The 17394-nt window shown below is 31.5% G+C and overlaps 3 protein-coding genes across 3 annotated transcripts; 1 reads left to right on the plus strand and 2 right to left on the minus strand.

The window, feature by feature from the left end:
• Positions 1 to 8134, minus strand: TRIADDRAFT_60036 (uncharacterized protein; the record flags this gene model as incomplete). Its single annotated transcript, XM_002116073.1, has 13 exons — positions 1 to 98; positions 330 to 569; positions 1494 to 1537; positions 1733 to 1805; positions 1909 to 1968; positions 2065 to 2242; positions 2342 to 2516; positions 3674 to 3943; positions 4060 to 4456; positions 4823 to 5885; positions 6112 to 7005; positions 7543 to 7622; positions 7852 to 8134. 13 exons carry the CDS (start codon positions 8132 to 8134, stop codon positions 1 to 3), a joined length of 3855 nt encoding a protein of 1284 aa, XP_002116109.1.
• Positions 8135 to 9160: 1026 nt separating this feature from the next.
• On the minus strand, positions 9161 to 10173 carry TRIADDRAFT_60037 (uncharacterized protein; the record flags this gene model as incomplete). The annotated part of the gene is made up of 4 exons (XM_002116074.1): positions 9161 to 9546; positions 9706 to 9797; positions 9882 to 10014; positions 10116 to 10173. The coding sequence occupies 4 exons, from the start codon at positions 10171 to 10173 to the stop codon at positions 9161 to 9163; spliced, it is 669 nt and encodes a 222-aa protein (XP_002116110.1).
• Positions 10174 to 14465: 4292 nt separating this feature from the next.
• TRIADDRAFT_60038 (uncharacterized protein) lies at positions 14466 to 15257 on the plus strand (the record flags this gene model as incomplete). Its single annotated transcript, XM_002115981.1, has 1 exon — positions 14466 to 15257. The coding sequence occupies one exon, from the start codon at positions 14466 to 14468 to the stop codon at positions 15255 to 15257; it is 792 nt and encodes a 263-aa protein (XP_002116017.1).
• Between the last annotated feature and the right edge of the window lie 2137 nt (positions 15258 to 17394).

Below are 17394 nucleotides of genomic sequence, written 5' to 3' on the forward strand. Positions count from 1 at the left end.
TCAGTTCATCGTACAATTACATTGCCATGCAAATTTATGAACACTTTCATTCCAGGGAGTAAAACTTGAATTTCGAATCATAATTCCTTTCTCTGATACTAAAATTTTAAGAATGTTTTATGAATTTAGATTTATTAATTATTAATATATTCTAGATAACATAATCTCCAGCGACGTACGAATATAGCATAATTGCGATAAATTTATTAATTCGCCTACAGTGATCAGGTTTAAGTTTGATCATAAAGGTAAAAAAATAGAACATTTATATGACAAATACAATAATTTCTTGTATTTAGACAAGCATTTACATATTTTAATCACCGTACCTCCTAGTTGTTTACCATCAGGTAAATTGTGAACATGTGGTAAAGTCGGTACTTCTGGTAATTCTTCTGAAATATTAATAGCAGGAGTATAATTGGAGCTGCTTTGGATTTGCCGGTCTGGTATTGATCCCCATGCTGAATAGCTTTCGATATTTCTCATACAAATTTTTCCATTTCTTGATACAACAAATAAAGTAGACATACTACGACCAGCAATATTACCAATCATTGGATCCAAATCTAAGTAAAATAGAAGTATTGTATCATCCTATTTACGTATTTTTTATTGATTACCTCGATGGTTAATTTATTTCATCACTAATCAATAAACTGCACAAATTATTAATTATTCTAATAAAGCTATTTAAGCTTTTCTTTCAACCCATCTGTCACGGTACGCCGTTACTAATTAAGTAACTGTAAATTAATGAATGCTTATGAATAGATAAGATAAGGTTATGTGCTATGTTTTAATGCGCTTGTAGCTGATAATAGGATGGTAGAAATGAGATAAAAATAGAAGTTAGCAGTTAATTTACTGTAGGTTTATAAGGTATGTTAATCTCTAAAAATTGAGCTGTATATGGATGAAGATTAAGCGTCTTAACACCTGATAGCTTGTAGCTATCTAAGTCTGAGAATATCGACATGTATATTTAGTAATGGTATTATACTAATTAATGTAACTTGTAAAGCATGAATTCTCACTCGTTAATATTGGGATTCACTGTAGAAACCTATTTAAGCGCGTGTGTTTGTAGAATAAAGAAGGTAATTGCTCAAGAAACGGCAAGACTCATATCGCGAAGAATAGTGTAATAATTAGTCAGTTGTCTGTGGAGATCAGCCGAGAAATCGAGTTCTCAAATACTTCTCTCATAGAAACTGAAAGTACTGGGAGAAATAGCCCAAGTTTTAAGTAACTACACTAGAGTTCTTTACTTTCCTTTGCCACAAGTGAGGGTTGTGACACCATCATTCATGCATTACTCTCGGAGATGATAACATTTAGATCATTGTTGCATTTCAAATGCCTTAGGTATTTCATATTAATTATTTAGTCTTTGTTTATGATAATAAGTTGTTGTCTAGTAAACATATTATATATTTATAACTATAGAAATGTTGTCTCATAGATAATCTATACTAGAGTGGTGTTATTACCTATCAATTTTGAGCCATTAAAATAAATGCAACGATTTTTCCATCTAGAAATAATTTCAACAAAAATACTAACGCTTAGTGAATAGAGTACAAGTGAGCATGGCATTAGAATTAAATTACTTATATAGACAAATGCATAGATTCTGTATAATAAATAGCCTGTATTACATATTTGTTCATCACACTATTCTCAATAATGGAGTAACAAAACTCCTTTCAATTAATAAGCTAGAAATTACCCCAATTTCATATTTTCTCGCGTACAAGCAAAAAATCCATTTTCATATACTAAATAATCGCGAAAATGAAATTCTGGAAGAAAAGGGAATTGTTTGAGGTTATAAACAATTAAACAATAGAATACTTCCTGTTATGAGAAAAATTCGTAAATATCACCATTAATTATATAGCTAACCTGGTAAATTTCCAGAAGGTACGGCAGATGAATTAGCAATTGTAAATAGGGTGTTTTCCTCTGTATTATTATTAAGACATAAACAAAATTTGATGAGTACGAATTCAATGGCAACACATAAAGTAATTAAAATTTTAGTGGTTTACTAGCGTTCACCTTGATGTATAAAAGATACCGACATTGCAATTCTTGGTATATAGATTTTTTCGTTGTTGATCGGATTTTCGTAGTAGCTGTTAATAATTAAAATCAGATTCTGAACTGGATCTTGATTAATCTTTTTCTTCATGGTGACGTTAAATACGACTATCTCTTTTAATTCTAGACTCCTTAACTAGGATATAGCAGAAAAAATGAAAAAGACAATATTACTGATAAATGAGATGTATTAAGTAGAATACCTTCTTAATGGTGTAAAGAAGTGGCATCTTACCCACAAATTGAATGTGTGCACTGAAAATTCGGATTGATAAAGTGACGTTGAAACATTGCTAGCACATGAAATCCCTCCCATATAGTGAGGAATTAACCATTTCATGGTTATGTTATTTGCCTTCCAATTAGATACTGTAGAATGTTGAATCCTTATTGTGTAATCAACAGTTTGCCTAATATAAAAAATACAAAGAGTTGTAGTCAAGTTCAGTATATAGCCTGTATATTATTAAATAAAAATGAATGATCTAAATACACTTTAATTGATTTAAGTTATAGCCATCCTTATAAAAGATTCAGCTTTAACAATGATCAGTGCCAACCTTGAGAATCTGATCAGTTACAATGACCGAATATATATACAGTAGATAAAACAGGTATTAACAAGATTTTATAGCAAAGCTAAAAATTTATCTCCGATTCTACAGGTTATCTACGTACTGTATTTATCTCGTACTTATACTGGAAATAGTAAAATTTATAAAGTATTTTACTGCGGAAGTAAAGATCTTATAAGTTAACATCGTATCATTTCAGGTTATTTACTATACTAAAATTATAATCAATCAAGTCAAAGATGGTAATTTTTAAACTGCTTCAACAATGAACATATTAAATGACGATAAATTCAATACTCGAGTTAGTCACAGAATAGGGCAGTGGCAAGATTTTAATATCTATAATTATAGATACAGGTAACTTTTAAATCTTTGGTTATAATATTTATAAAATAAGTCCGATTGGTAGATTATATTCTCTTATGAGTTGTTGTTCTTGAACACCTGAGGTGCTAGCTTTAGCTGATCTGCTCCTAATTGGGTAACATTAATCATATTTAACTGATGTGTTTAGAAGAAGTATATATATATAAAGTACTGTAATAAAGTAAGAAATAATTTGGTTATGAATTTCCTTTTAATGTCTTGCTTTGAGTAGAACATGTTCCCGTTCATTTGAATGGGAACTTTACCACTAGGAGTAATTGTAAATACTTTCATTTAGGCTGCTTTGCTCAAGATGTGTCGTATTAAAGTAGTAGAGCATACAAACACCAGAAGGTCTTGTAATACCATAGGCTCGTCGCTTTTTACATTCATTACGTACTTTAGTTGGCAATAGAATTATACACGTAGTTCTTAGGGAGGTTTATAGTTATCATGAATGTGCTCTTTTAACAAATATTAAGAAAATTATGCTACAGCATTGAAAATTTTTTGGTTTTAGTACAGTACGTTTTTTTTTGCAAAAGTTACATATTAAACGGAATGCTTCTAGGCAAAAACTTTACATCTATCGTTACGTGAGTGGCCAGTAAATAATGCTCACTAACATTTGTTCTATTGGTTCTGTGGCGTTATGGCTGCTATCAAACTTCAAATCTGGAGCATAAGATGTCAAATTATGGATCGCGATATAGACTGCTGATTTTGAAGTTAGAACCGCATTAGGCCCCGCAATAACATTACACTGTATCCAGTAATGATTATGGTTATAATTAGTAGTGATTGCTGCTAGTTTGACTGTGAAAGATATGCTGATATTCCTATCTTCCATGGATGCATGCTTAGGTGATGAAGCCATTCCAAAATTTAAAATACCCCTACATTCAAGAAGTTAAAGCGAAATACCAAATTTAATTTTGTAATTTTGAGTGAGCATTAAAGAAACCGTAACAATGAAAAGTACAATAAAAAGATGAACTTGGCAATACATTACTTTGTCTTAGCTGCAATTGCATCTAGATCATTATTATGGTATGTAAATAAATTATTCCATGAATTACTATAGACAGCATTGCCAACACTATCGACTTGTGCATGAACCAGTTCCAAAATTGCTTCACCTCTTGAGGCATATATTTCAATAGTGTAATTGCTTGGAATAGGAATAGTTGTGATTTGAAGGTTAAATTCAACTTCTTGTTGTAAGTCGGTAATATTAGTTGATGTGTCAGGGCTTATAGTAATAATTGGCGATTCCGTATAGTCTATTGGATTGCTTATAGTTTTAGCAAAATATGCAATTGAAGCGACATCAGAGTAAGTTATTTCCAATGAACATTGCAGCGTATCATTAGGATTAACGATAGGAGAAACTGTCATACTAATCCAACCTACATCAGAAATGAATATAGTGCACATCTTTAATGGTTCAAATTTAATAGGATGAATTAATTGCTTGTTGGTTTGCTTAAATAAATCCAGATATATACTGTAACATTTATTTAGGAAGATTAATTTTAAGTGGCTCTGCTAACTATATCAAGCAATCATTTACGAGTATTTATATGCTAAAGTTGGACAATTTAGAACCATTTTATTGCTACAATTTCGAAATAGCTTAGAGAAGAGAAATGATTCAATCAATTTATAACTATTTTATCGTCAAATAGATAGGCAAAACTAGTTTAAGTTTTTGCAGTAAATATTCTGAAATTTGTTGTGAGACAGAACAGTTTTATGACATTGCATTAACTAACCTGTAATCATTTTGTGAGCGGGTAGATTATCAACTGTGACATAGATGCTAGAGTTGACAATGTAACTGTCAACATCAATAGTTATATTACAATCACCACTGGAATTATACTGACATTTCTTATTAGAAATATCCTCAATAGAAACTTGAATAGTGTTACCACCACCGATTTTTGGATTCAATTTAGGTTTTGGATCAAACAACTGTATCGAGATGTTTTTAGCCATTTTATGCTCCGTTATATTGGTGCAAATTGTGAAGTTAAAATATACAGTATCATTGGGCTGAAAATCATTCCCAACAGTAAAGGTTGCAAAATCAATTTCTAGATAGTTGTTGCCAAAGTTATTACTTTCCGTAAAGATATCAACTTCTATTCCAGACGGTGTCGGTGCCTCTGTCGCAGGTTGTACGATATAGAGCGGCCATACCGTAGATTCGATTGATGAAGCTCCAATAGATATTGAAGTAGTGCTGTCTGGGTTGAGTTTATTAGTAAATGAAGGAGAAATGGAAAATTGAGATTGAACTTGATTCCATGCTACAATAGAATTTGATACCATACTTGTTGCAGTAGTTGCCGAAGAAGTTGAAAGCGATAGCTGCGCAGTTTGCTCACTAATAGAACTAGAAAGAAGAGCAGAAAAACTTGTAAAACTAATTGAATTAATCAGATTGCTGGTTATCTGCGCTGTTGATTCTGTATTGAAAGATTGTTTAGCTGATATTTGATGGGATAATTGTCCGCTTAATTCACTTAAACTCGATACTGTTAATGCGTTATTACTTATAGAACTACCGACAATTGTTGTAGCAAAAGTTGTCATGCTAGTGGCCCCAAGAGAAGAATCATCAGTTGTAGACGCAATGATGTTACTTAGAATGGATGTAGCTGAAGAAATAGCGCTGTTACTTTCTAATGAAGATGAATCAGTATTTAAAATATCTGTTGATTCACTGTTCGTAGTGTTAGTTGACATCGCGGACGAGAAAAGATTAATTTTATTTATCGATGGTGATATTTCAATGTTGCTGGTGGTTTGAGTTGCTTCATTGATTTCAGGCTATGACAAAAATCATTAAATTGATATTCGGCAATTTATTTGTTATGCAAAAGCTATCTTAAAGCATTAATTCAAATTTTAGATTAGATTTTCTGGCTTAAAACTATATAGTAAGTACGGTTATACTTTCGGATCTTATTTGGATACACGGTCTAATAGCTTAGCCAATGATAAATTCTTGGCAAGCATTTATGCTTATGATACCATTAGTAATGGATTTACTTACCTCTGGATCACTATAGTATATGAAGCTGGTAGTTACGGATTTCGAAATACCAATAGCAGGCTTTACTTTTATATCAGCGTAAAATCGGGTATTATTAACAATACTTGCATTAGATAACACTGATAGATCGATAGCTACTCTAAAAGTAGTACTGACAATCTCTTCTACCTGTATACTATTAGAAACAAGGCGCAGATTGATACTAGATTGCCAGTTAAGATTGGAAACATTTGATGGTATCAATTTTACTGGAAATATGGATGAAATATTGATGCTTTGATCAGTTTCTGTTACAGTCATATTATTCACAGATAGCATTCCTTTTCCTAATTGAAAAGGAAGATTCACTGAAATGGTTAAGTTATTAGTAGACGATTTTGGAAGAGCAATATCAGCATTGATAGTGATGTTTTCGCCAGATGTAAGCACTGTTGTATTAGTGTTAGCAGTGATGTTCAAAGTGTTTGTGGTGTTGATTGTTGTAGATAGTAGCATGCTTGATATTTGCTCACCATTTATTGTAAGGTATTTGACGTATACCTTGGGCTGTATGCTACCGAAATAGCCGAAATAAGGCGTTAGTAAGATTGATATTGAGCCAGAAACAGTAGAGCCTATGTCCACGATGTCAATGTTACCGTAAATCTGTTTGGTGTCCTGAAATATATAATAAAGATAGGGCGTACACATTTGAGGCTGTGTGGTCAGGGAATAATTGAAGGTATTAGGCACTGTTGTAATAGCATCGGAACCAAAATAAGTAATATTAAATTGATAGATGGGTGTTATGCCGGTATTGACAGCAGTGTAATTATAGAGTAAAATATCCCCAGCATTATAGTTCAAATTTGTATCGTTGAGGCTTTGTAGCGTGAGAGTAACTGTAGGTGGTGCCTAGAAGTGCATAAAATAGAGTAAGTTGTTAGATTTTAGTTGCATCGGATTTAACAATAATTGTCGGTAAAGTATAGCTATTGCGAGGTAACGGGCTGATCTCAGAACAATTTGAAAGCAATTAAGAAAAGTATAAAAATAAGTTTAGTAAAATCAAATAAACCTATCGGTACGATTTTAGTATTTTTAAGCCTGATGGGTTATAAATTAAAATCAGAATAATACATATTGAAGGCACTCCTCAAAAATTTTTTGGAAATATTGGAATTATGCACAGTGCTTTATCAACGAACAAGAAATTTAAAATTTACAAATTGCAGTATGTCGTAGTCACTATGACATCATATCAAATCATTTGTTAGAACAACCACATTAATAAGCATTTGAGCATTACAGGAAGAGCTAAACTTAAAATTAGAATTTTAATTTTCTTATAAGCACTTATTGGTTAGAACAAAATCTTTACTAAAGTCAAATTAGTGGACAGTTTTGAGACTTTTGTTTTAAAAATTTTAACCTCTCACGATATCAACTAACCTCTTGGCGAACTGTATTGAAAATTGTCAGACCATGCATGCCAGTCCAAATTGTTTCATTTAACGTAATAACACTGACAGCTATCCATTGCGTGCTGTTATTAATAACATATGTAGTATTTAAATAGGTTAGCGTTAAAGTGGATAGTAATTTGTCCGTTAGCAACATTTACTCCTTGCTGCAATTCAGTACTTTCTGTATTCGTTACATTACCTATCACATCAACAATAAGTAAATAAGATAATTAATATTTTAACATAGGTACTCTGTTATCTGATAGAGGCATCACGTTTATCAGTATTTATTCACCTAAATCTAATGTAATCCGATCGGCTTGTCCTCCTGAGAACGCGCTATGGAAGATTGCTTTCGACGAATCGCTTATTACGACAGGTGTTACTGCAGAACCAACACTAGCTATTTCCAATGTATCCATTTGGACTTGTGTATGATTACATATTGGCAAAGCATCGATTTCAATTGAAATTGGCACAGTACCATTTCCCAATTGAACAACCAGTTCATAAGATATTTGTTGACCTGCTTCAACAGTGGTAATGTTGCGGATAGGCTGCAGTTCGATTGACGGCATTGTAGGATCCTATAATTAATCATAATTAGTCTTACTAAAACCTGTTACAGAATATTAGTTATTGTAATAAATGCTCGATAAGGTAAATTAATTGTGTTGGTTATACGTTATTGATACTCAGTATCTTTACGCAAATATTAGGATTGATACATGATATTGAGTATTTTTTGGACTGGGAGTTAATCTTATAGAAGAGTTAAGATATTATAGTATTAAGATATTAGTATAAGATCATTAGCTTATAATACCTATAAATACCCTGACCACATCAAAAAACAATCTAAATGGCTCATGATATCTATTCTGAATTTCCAATATCTTGTTTGTAGTTTAACATTTTAGTATTTTACTGATGCTTTAATCGTTTTTAAACTAAAGAATAGAACTAGGTCGCAGACATGAAAGTTCTTCACTAGCGGTTAGATTTTAGAAACAAATTTTAGGAAATGCCGTATATCACATAAATTGCCGCTGATATAGAATCGTAAGTAGAAATTTGCAAGTTAAGTTAGTATATCACAGATTAGAATCTATCCAACACAGTTTTTAATATTTTGCTCATTTATTTTGTAATGGACGCGTATTTATAATTGAATGGTCGCTTAATACGTATAATTTCTCATGCATTCAGAGGTAAAGTTAACATAATCTTTAGAATATAATATTCGAAACGCAAAAGGAATGGATCGTTTCGGGGTTCATCTAAATTTAAAATTTAAGACGATGTGATAGATTTCTTGATATAGCTGTAAAATCAAGCAAGTGTCCGCCTTGCTGAAACTAGTATATCGTATTAGTAAATTTCAATTTCATGATAATTATTTCAACATTAGATTCCGATGTTACTATCAATGTTGATTAATCAATACCGTAATATGTACAGTATATCAGTAACGATTTCTAATTTAAGAATTTTTTAGTAATTGACTATTCGAACCGTTTCGCTGATATTAAAAGTTGCAGATCTACTGCTTAATGGAGTTAAAGGTTTATGATCTCTTAACAGTGTTATAAGTATGCATTAAGTTACTGTTTATTATAAAGTAAACCTACAATTGATAGCGGAAGACTTCGTTTCCAGCGGTGATGGACTTGCTGCCTTTCGTCTTCATATTGATAGTAAACGTATAATTTAAGGGTTATTGGTAGCCGAGTATTCTCTGTGCCTTCTTCGACGCCAATTAGTAGTTTATCTTGATAGCGATGTATTAGCTGTTTATCTATTTTGTAGTAAATTTCTCCCGTTTGAGGATTAATTCGAAATGGTGAATTTTCGTCGACGATGAAATATTTTAAATTTTGACAGCCGCAAGAGTTTTCGCAGTTATAATTAGGTTGTATTTGAAAGAAAGCTTGTCCATGCTGCAAAGTTTGGATCGATAAACTGGTATAGAAGGTGCTATTCTTAATTGCTACAATTAATTTTCAGTAAGGATGTTGTAAGTTAATATATACATATATATACAAGTTTAATCCTCTCAAAATTTTTGGCACAATTTAGCTCAATATGGATGCTGCATTAATCTATTATTCTTATTTAAAATACTATGGCGATTTAATACTTATAATACCTGACAATTGGCAATTTTCTCCTATGAAGCAGTTATTGCAAATACATTTGCCGTTTATACATCTTCCGTGAATACATTCCTGATCAATCGTTCTATCAACGGCAATTTTACGCAAAAATAAAATAAGAGGTTACAGGATTTCAGCGTTGTTGTTACGGGAATTAGATATTTCTTACTTATAGCAGGAATTGTTACAAATATCACATTTTTCCGCAAAAGTACTTTCGTCTTCGTTTAGGATCTTTCGGCAATTACATTTTTCTGAACAAGTACTAAGTTTATTTACATGGCATATTTCACTGGCGAAGGCTGTCAAATAAAGTTAAAATAAGCAAAATTTCATTTCACTTATATTGAAAATGATACTAGTAATTAAATATTGTCGTCTAGTTTTGATATAGATTACTTACTTGGTGAGTTAATGTAGATAATTAATAAGAGTAGCAAAGATCGAAAAAAGTAAGTCATTTCGAAAAGCTAGATAAGATGTTCATTAATAGCGAAAGAATTCCGTAAGCCAATTTACAGTTCAAAAATAGTAGCAATCAGAGAAAAATGCCATTGCCACAAAATAAGTATATCGCGGTGCACCTGCCAGCTAGGAATATTATTAATTCATGACGATCGCTAAAACAAATCATAATTAATGCATAACCCAGTAATACAGATAGAAATTCTTTTCATTTACGCATTGAAACCTTTGAAAAATAAATTAAATGTTGATAATAAATGCTTTAGATTACGATAGAATTTAAATAATATTAAAATTTCAAGAATAAGTAGATTGAAACTATAAGCTACAAATTTCGACATATTTGATGATGTATTTGTGAAACTAATTTGCTAGTTTTCTGGTATTTATAGCCTAAAATTTTCTTTTTCATTCTTTTCGTAAGCAGTAATTTTATAGTAAGATAGATTTCCGCGCGTCTTAAATTTAAAATATTATATCTCGGTTTCAAAAATTTCATCGCATAATTTTATAAAGTATCAGCTTTTTTAGACTTATTTATTACCAAATAAATCTTCTATAAATAATTGATTGAATAAGCATTTAGTTTCATTTATTAGTCTGTAGGTGAGAACGACTAGACGGTATCAAATTAGATGAATTCTTAAGAGAATTGCAATCATTGTCCATGCAATTACTGTTTAAAGTAGGTAGGTAGCAAATGAAGAACTGTTTACATTAAATTGCCATACGTAATTTTACCTCAGATAGTACGATAAATTGAAGTGTGCATTATACGATATAAAAGCATATAGGTACGTATATAAATGTATTGATATTAATAATCTTTACTTTAGATGTTCACAGTTCTTTGGATTTCGAGCAAACTTGTGACAATACGTAAGTTTTATTCATCTATATAAAGAAACGATAGAGAACTACACAAAATTTACCTATGAATTCCTGCTATTTCCTACGACTAACATCTATCCTGTAAAATATAACGGACAAGAAATGTTAGTGGATAAAACTATTAATTTGGGAAATGAATGTTTACATCAATTATTACAAACTAGGAATAATTACCAGTAACGCAATAAATTAAGATAATTAATATTTCATTCCGCCTAATTAAAAATTCGGCTTTAACTTAATCTATCTTTTAAATAGCCAAAATTTATAGGCTCATATGATACAATTCACTTATCAAGTGGCTCATCAATCCGCCGTAGGAATGAAGATTAACTCTGTTAATGTATTCTGTTAATATAAACCATTGTAAAGCTACGCTCCTAGCAAACGAATGAATACGCTACTATTTACATATTATTCTACAACAAAGTTTAGTGGTTGCAATTAATGCTATTCTAGGCCTAGTTTGTTAATTTGAATTTTGCTTGGTAAAATTTTTTTAAAAGGGAAATTGCTTTACCAAGCATTTCCATCAATATGAATATTTGACACTAGCAAATGCTGATATAACCTTTCGCTACGTTGGCTCGTAGAAAAGGAATTTTAAATTACCAGCAGCTACTTTTATAACATAACGAGCATGGGTATGCAGATAGCAATAGGATGAAGCTAAAAAGTGGCTATAAGATCTAATACAAAAACGTGTATAGTTAGATGTAACCGTTTAAATGATTCAATTCGCTTTGCCGAAGTAAGTTTTGGTAAGCTGTTTCAGCCAACAGAACGTTAAGGTTTGCTGTTTAGAGTCCAATTGATTTTAGTCGTTAGAACTATTTTTGTAGTCTATAATATACATAACATATAGTTATATAATCTTGTGGATGCTCTCTGCAATGAAGATTTTAAACAAGATTGATTGAACCGTCGTATTTCGGGATTTCAATATTGTTCCCGTTAGGGCTTTCTCGACCAGAAATAGATATTGTTTTGCTTTCAAATAAGATACTACCTTGCTGAAGGCAAGAAATAGTAAGTAGACCTGAATCATCAGATAGAGAATATGTAAGGCTAACAATAATTTAGATACGTTTAGTATACAAAAACTTCAAGTTGCACAACGATTTCTATTCCCAACTAAGAATATCGCTTGTTAATTTATTGTTATGATGGGAATCCTTGTCAAATACGGTAAATATCCTTTAACGCTGGTCATTCCACTTTATCCCTTGGCGAGGTTATGACCACAACGAAGCATACTTATATAGGGTACTTTAGCATCTGCTAATACAGCTTATAATTAACATGCTAGATATTGGTATAGACAATGAACCGGTCATAAATGACAAAAAAGAACATGCTGATTGATTACTGTTTACAATATATCCTTTTACATTTAGTCACAAAGTATAGAATCCCATTCTCTGTCATGTAAAAATTCATATTTTAAGGTGTTTTGTAGGGAAAAGATTTGATCATGCTAGCCAAGAGTTAAAAATATTGCACAGTAAGCCTGTTTATTAGGTTTATACTCGACATTTACCTGCAGTATGACTCTATTTATTGACGATGTCCTGATAGTCAGGATGCTACAGTAAGCCACTAACTAGTCTCTTTTGGATAAAACTGAACTCAAATTTTATTGAAAACCAGTTAATATCAAGTGAAAGTACATAAACATTAAAATCATTTCTTATCAGTATATAGATAGTATTACCAAACTATACAGTTATTTTAATGATTCAGTAAATATAATAGATATGATAAAATCCTTCTAATAAGATATCTAAGAAACTAGTTTAGGGCTACTATGTAAAAGTTACTCCGTGGCAGCACTTTAATTTACATTTATAACCCTACACTAGTTTAATTAATTCAAGATTACCATGTGATACGCTGTTGTAGATGAATACCTAGATAAAGTGTCTCAAAAATAGCTTTTATGATACACTAATAAACTATATCACACTAGGGAACATTTATTCTCGCGCTTAGGAAATTGCGTGTCTATTAGCAAATACTACATACGTATAGTAGTTAGGTAATGAATATTGCCTGACCTTACTAACAAAGTAGTAAAGTTAAAAACCTCTAATTAATACAATTTATGACGACAATTGGATCCTTAGATGGTCATAAGACGTTGACATTTATAAATTTGTTTATTTGAATAAGATTATATCTGAAGAACTTGCAACATTTCTGCATATTTTCTCTGTCTGTAGCTCCGCCTATTCCTTCCTTCCAATCCTATTCGTATAAGGTTTATTGCGCTACCACAGAGTTTTTAACGAGTCCTATGCAGTATATGATCGCCGATACTGAACGCTATCATGAAACATAAATTTAATTTAGCTACAGCTGCATTTCTACATAAGTTAATAAATAAATTTAAAATCAATGGTTCCGTATGAGATTAACAGTTAACACAAAGGGATCTTAGCTAGCTACGAACTTTCAAAATTGAAATCCTAGAAAATTTCTTTAATTTCTTATCCAAAATTCATAGAATTTTATGCCTCACTAATCACCTGGTGTTTCTATCAATATTTTTACTTTTATTTATTATTTTTAAATCACCAGCGAATTTTAATTATATTGATTACTCATAGATTTGTATTAAAGTTTATAATAGATGGAGGGAAAAAGCTTGACCATCAAGTAAGAAATTAACGCTTAAAACACCTTGATTTGCGTAGTAAAAGGACGATGGTGTCTACTTGATCTCACCTTCTATCCTTCTATATGGAAAGGTTCCTAACTACTGTATGTGCCAATAGCATTATAGTTTACCAATGTGATTAGAAATGTGTGATTCGGTATATCTTGCGATATAATTTTTAAGCAAATATTTTATAAAAAGCTCCAGTGACGCTGATATCGCAAGATGATCACACCTAAAGACTTAGGATTTAATCCTCTAAAATATTTGATATCGCCAGCACATTTGCATAATTTTATGATATTGACGATAGCAATCTATTCAGTATTGCAGCATGCGATGACGCCCTAGGATCAAAGTCAACAAGTTATCACTAGTACTTGCATCCAGAAAAGCAAATAGGCCACAGTAAAAATACCCTAACTATTACTGAGTTTACTCTCATTGCAGACATCAATTTGGGCGTTGTATTAGGCTTTGAATTAAATTGGGTAAGAAATTCGTAGATATAATTCTAAATTCTTTAAAATACAAATCGCTATCTACATCAGACCATACTGGTTACTACGAATATTTTTCGATTTTTTTCTCCTTTAGCTCATATAAAATTGTTTAGTTTTCACTTAATTTTATCCGTACGTAGTTAATATATTTAACGTGGCTTCAAATTAGCTTTCAACTTTCATAACGAAGTTTGATCACGTTTGAATTTTAATTTTATAGAAAAAAAAAAACATAATGGACAACGGCTATTCACACAGAATTACTGATTTACGGAAACAACTGAGCACACTAACTGAACAATTAGATAGCTCGGAAAAAATGCCAGCATCGAAATGCAAACAGCTAACACTCAGCTTAAAAGAAGTTATTAGTTTGGCTAAGGAATTACAGGATGATATCAATGAAGATTCAAGGAAAGCGGAAGATATCAGTAAGGGCTTGGAATTCGATATGACAAGCTGTGAAAAACGATTAAAACATTTAAGAGCTGAATTAGATAAAGCTAACACCGGAATCGAGCAGAAGGAAGAACTTGTTCAGCAAAAGTTAGCTACATTGGAAGGTACCAGAACTAGAGCAGAGGAAATGCACCAAGGATTAGAGGGGATTGATGAAGAAGAAAATAAACTTCGCGATCAGTGTCGGAGTGAAAAGCAAAATTTAGATCGAGCTGAAATTGCCGTAGAAGGGCTTAATCGCAGTTTGCAAGCGTTACAATTTCGCATGGACCGAATTAAATCCAGACGAATGACGGCTGAAGAGAAATTGGGTCGTTATGGTGATGATACCGATGGAGCAAAGTTATCCAAACGGGCACCTAACGATAATGATTCCGAATCTCAGCAAGGAAATTTCGAAGAAGCTGAAACATCTATGAATGAACTAATTGATAAATTAGCAAAAATAATGAGACGTTGGGAAGAATTGGAACGAAGAAAGAAATTCTTGCAACTTCAAATTGATAGGGTACAAGAAATAACGGATAATATTAAAACTAAAGTTTCCGATATTGATGCCCAATTGTAAAACACTACCATGAAGTTCTTGCTATAGTCAGTTATTGTTTTACAAAACTTCTTACGATTAATTGATATTCGTCAAGCATAAATTATCTCGAGATTAATGAAATCTTTGAATCAAGACTGACAAAATACGCAATATCTTTGTAGCATGTTTAACGATAATTTCGTAGCGTAGTTATTGGTATTAGTTTTTTACTGCTTATTTCTAACTTCGCTATTTTTATTTGTACTTGAAAAATTTATTCGTGGGATTTTTGACTGATATTGAAATTTATAAGCTCGAGCTTTAATTCTTTAATTCATACGTTTTGATACTTTTGCAGCCACAGTAGAATCCGATATTTCTGTAATCTACTGTTATAACCGAGCATATTCAAAGCTCATGATTTGTTAATCAAATGTGATTAGATAGAAGTAGAATTTAGCTTTATAAATGCTTCATGAAATTAAACCAATTACCTCGCAAAGCTAAAAAAAGTCCTTTATTTTCAAGCAATATCGTAATGAATGCATTAGTACTGACCACTTACACTAATATTGATACGATCTGCAAAGCTAAGTGCAGCACTAGTCGCTGGATTATTAAATCTTATCGTTTAGGGGTCGAAACTTGCAATAAAATTTCTTTCAAAAATATAAAAGTCAATTTGATTATTGTAAATAATTTAGTGATAAAAGGTAATTGGATACCAGGCAAATAGTAGATTACCAGTGCATTTTGCGGTCTGCATCTTTTTTAAAGCACAGCAGTGTAATAGTGTTATCTTAAGGTTGTGTATTTCTTATAGCTTCCTTCGAAGCGGTATCGTAAGCCAAACTTCGACCTAAGATATCCCCGTCACTTTCTGATTACATTAATAATTTACTTTTATCTGCATTGAAGTATTAGTGAAGACGAACAAAAATTGCGGATGATTTGAGAGTAATGGTAGACAATTTAATTATTATTGAAAATGCATATACCAACTGTAGAGCCTTGACTTCATTGCTTCGTAAAGTATGAAGTGAGGAAGTAGTATTTTACAGATCTATTATGAGGTAAAGATCTTACTGTAAAATTATAGTTTATTCCTTTTTGCACTTACATTTTGAAATTATTCCAATTTTGTAATAAGTAATTTTTAAGCAAATTACAATTTGGGTCTTAAAATGAGATTGAATGAATAGCTGTCCAAGCCTATTTTAATGTCTGGTTATAAAGGCTACAGAGGTGAAGAAAAGCTTCAATCAAAGATACTTAGCTTTAGGCCGAAGTTGGAGATTACCTGGAAAATGTTTAAGCGATACCAACTTATTCATCTATTTTTATTATCATAAGTAGTTAAAGTAGGTAAATTAATCGATGTAAATATAACTTGCTGCAGGAGACGTTCTCTATTAGTGTTAAAGAAATTCGCGACACCGTTTTGCATAAGGCTTCTCTTATAAAAATAGTATTATTTGGATTACAAGAGGTATTGTTCAAGCCACAAATAATTTTCAGTAAGGAATTTACAACCAAAAACTGAACTTCAATATCAGTCAAACAGGTTTTAAAGATGAAAGTTAAATTATTGGAAACATGATTCTCTGTTGCATACAAGGACATTAAATAAAGGCAGTAAATATATAAGATTTAAACAATAGTTGGGCCATTGGCCTATTTCTGGTTTATCCATAACTTTAGAATGACTTTATCATATCTTTATATAGAATCTATAGGTAGCACAGATCGAAAGAAGAGTACCTAGTACTCTTTTTACGCTATTCATATCCTATTGAGGTGTATGCTTTAGTAAGTACCGCATGCGGTATCTTAATGTAGAAATTTCAAAATTGTGGTCACTCGTACATCTAGTACGAATAAGTGAATAAAAAATGCTGTCTCATCACTTAGCAGGCTTAGTTATTTGAGGTTTAAGTGCAATTAAACTTCAAATATGGAACGCTTGAATAATTATATTGTGGAATCAAACACAATGTCGTTAGATGAGCATAAACGAATTCATACTAAGCAAAATGATGATAAGCAAGAATGCATGTGCTAGAATATGCAAAATCTCAACATCACAAGCGGCCATGATTCAATTCATGTTGTATTTAAGAATATAGTACTCATATAGTGTCTATCAGATTATGCAAATTAGATCTTTAAAGTATTC

This window comes from Trichoplax adhaerens, genomic scaffold (assembly GCF_000150275.1).
Source record: "Trichoplax adhaerens TRIADscaffold_13 genomic scaffold, whole genome shotgun sequence".
Classification (NCBI taxonomy): domain Eukaryota; kingdom Metazoa; phylum Placozoa; class Uniplacotomia; order Trichoplacea; family Trichoplacidae; genus Trichoplax; species Trichoplax adhaerens.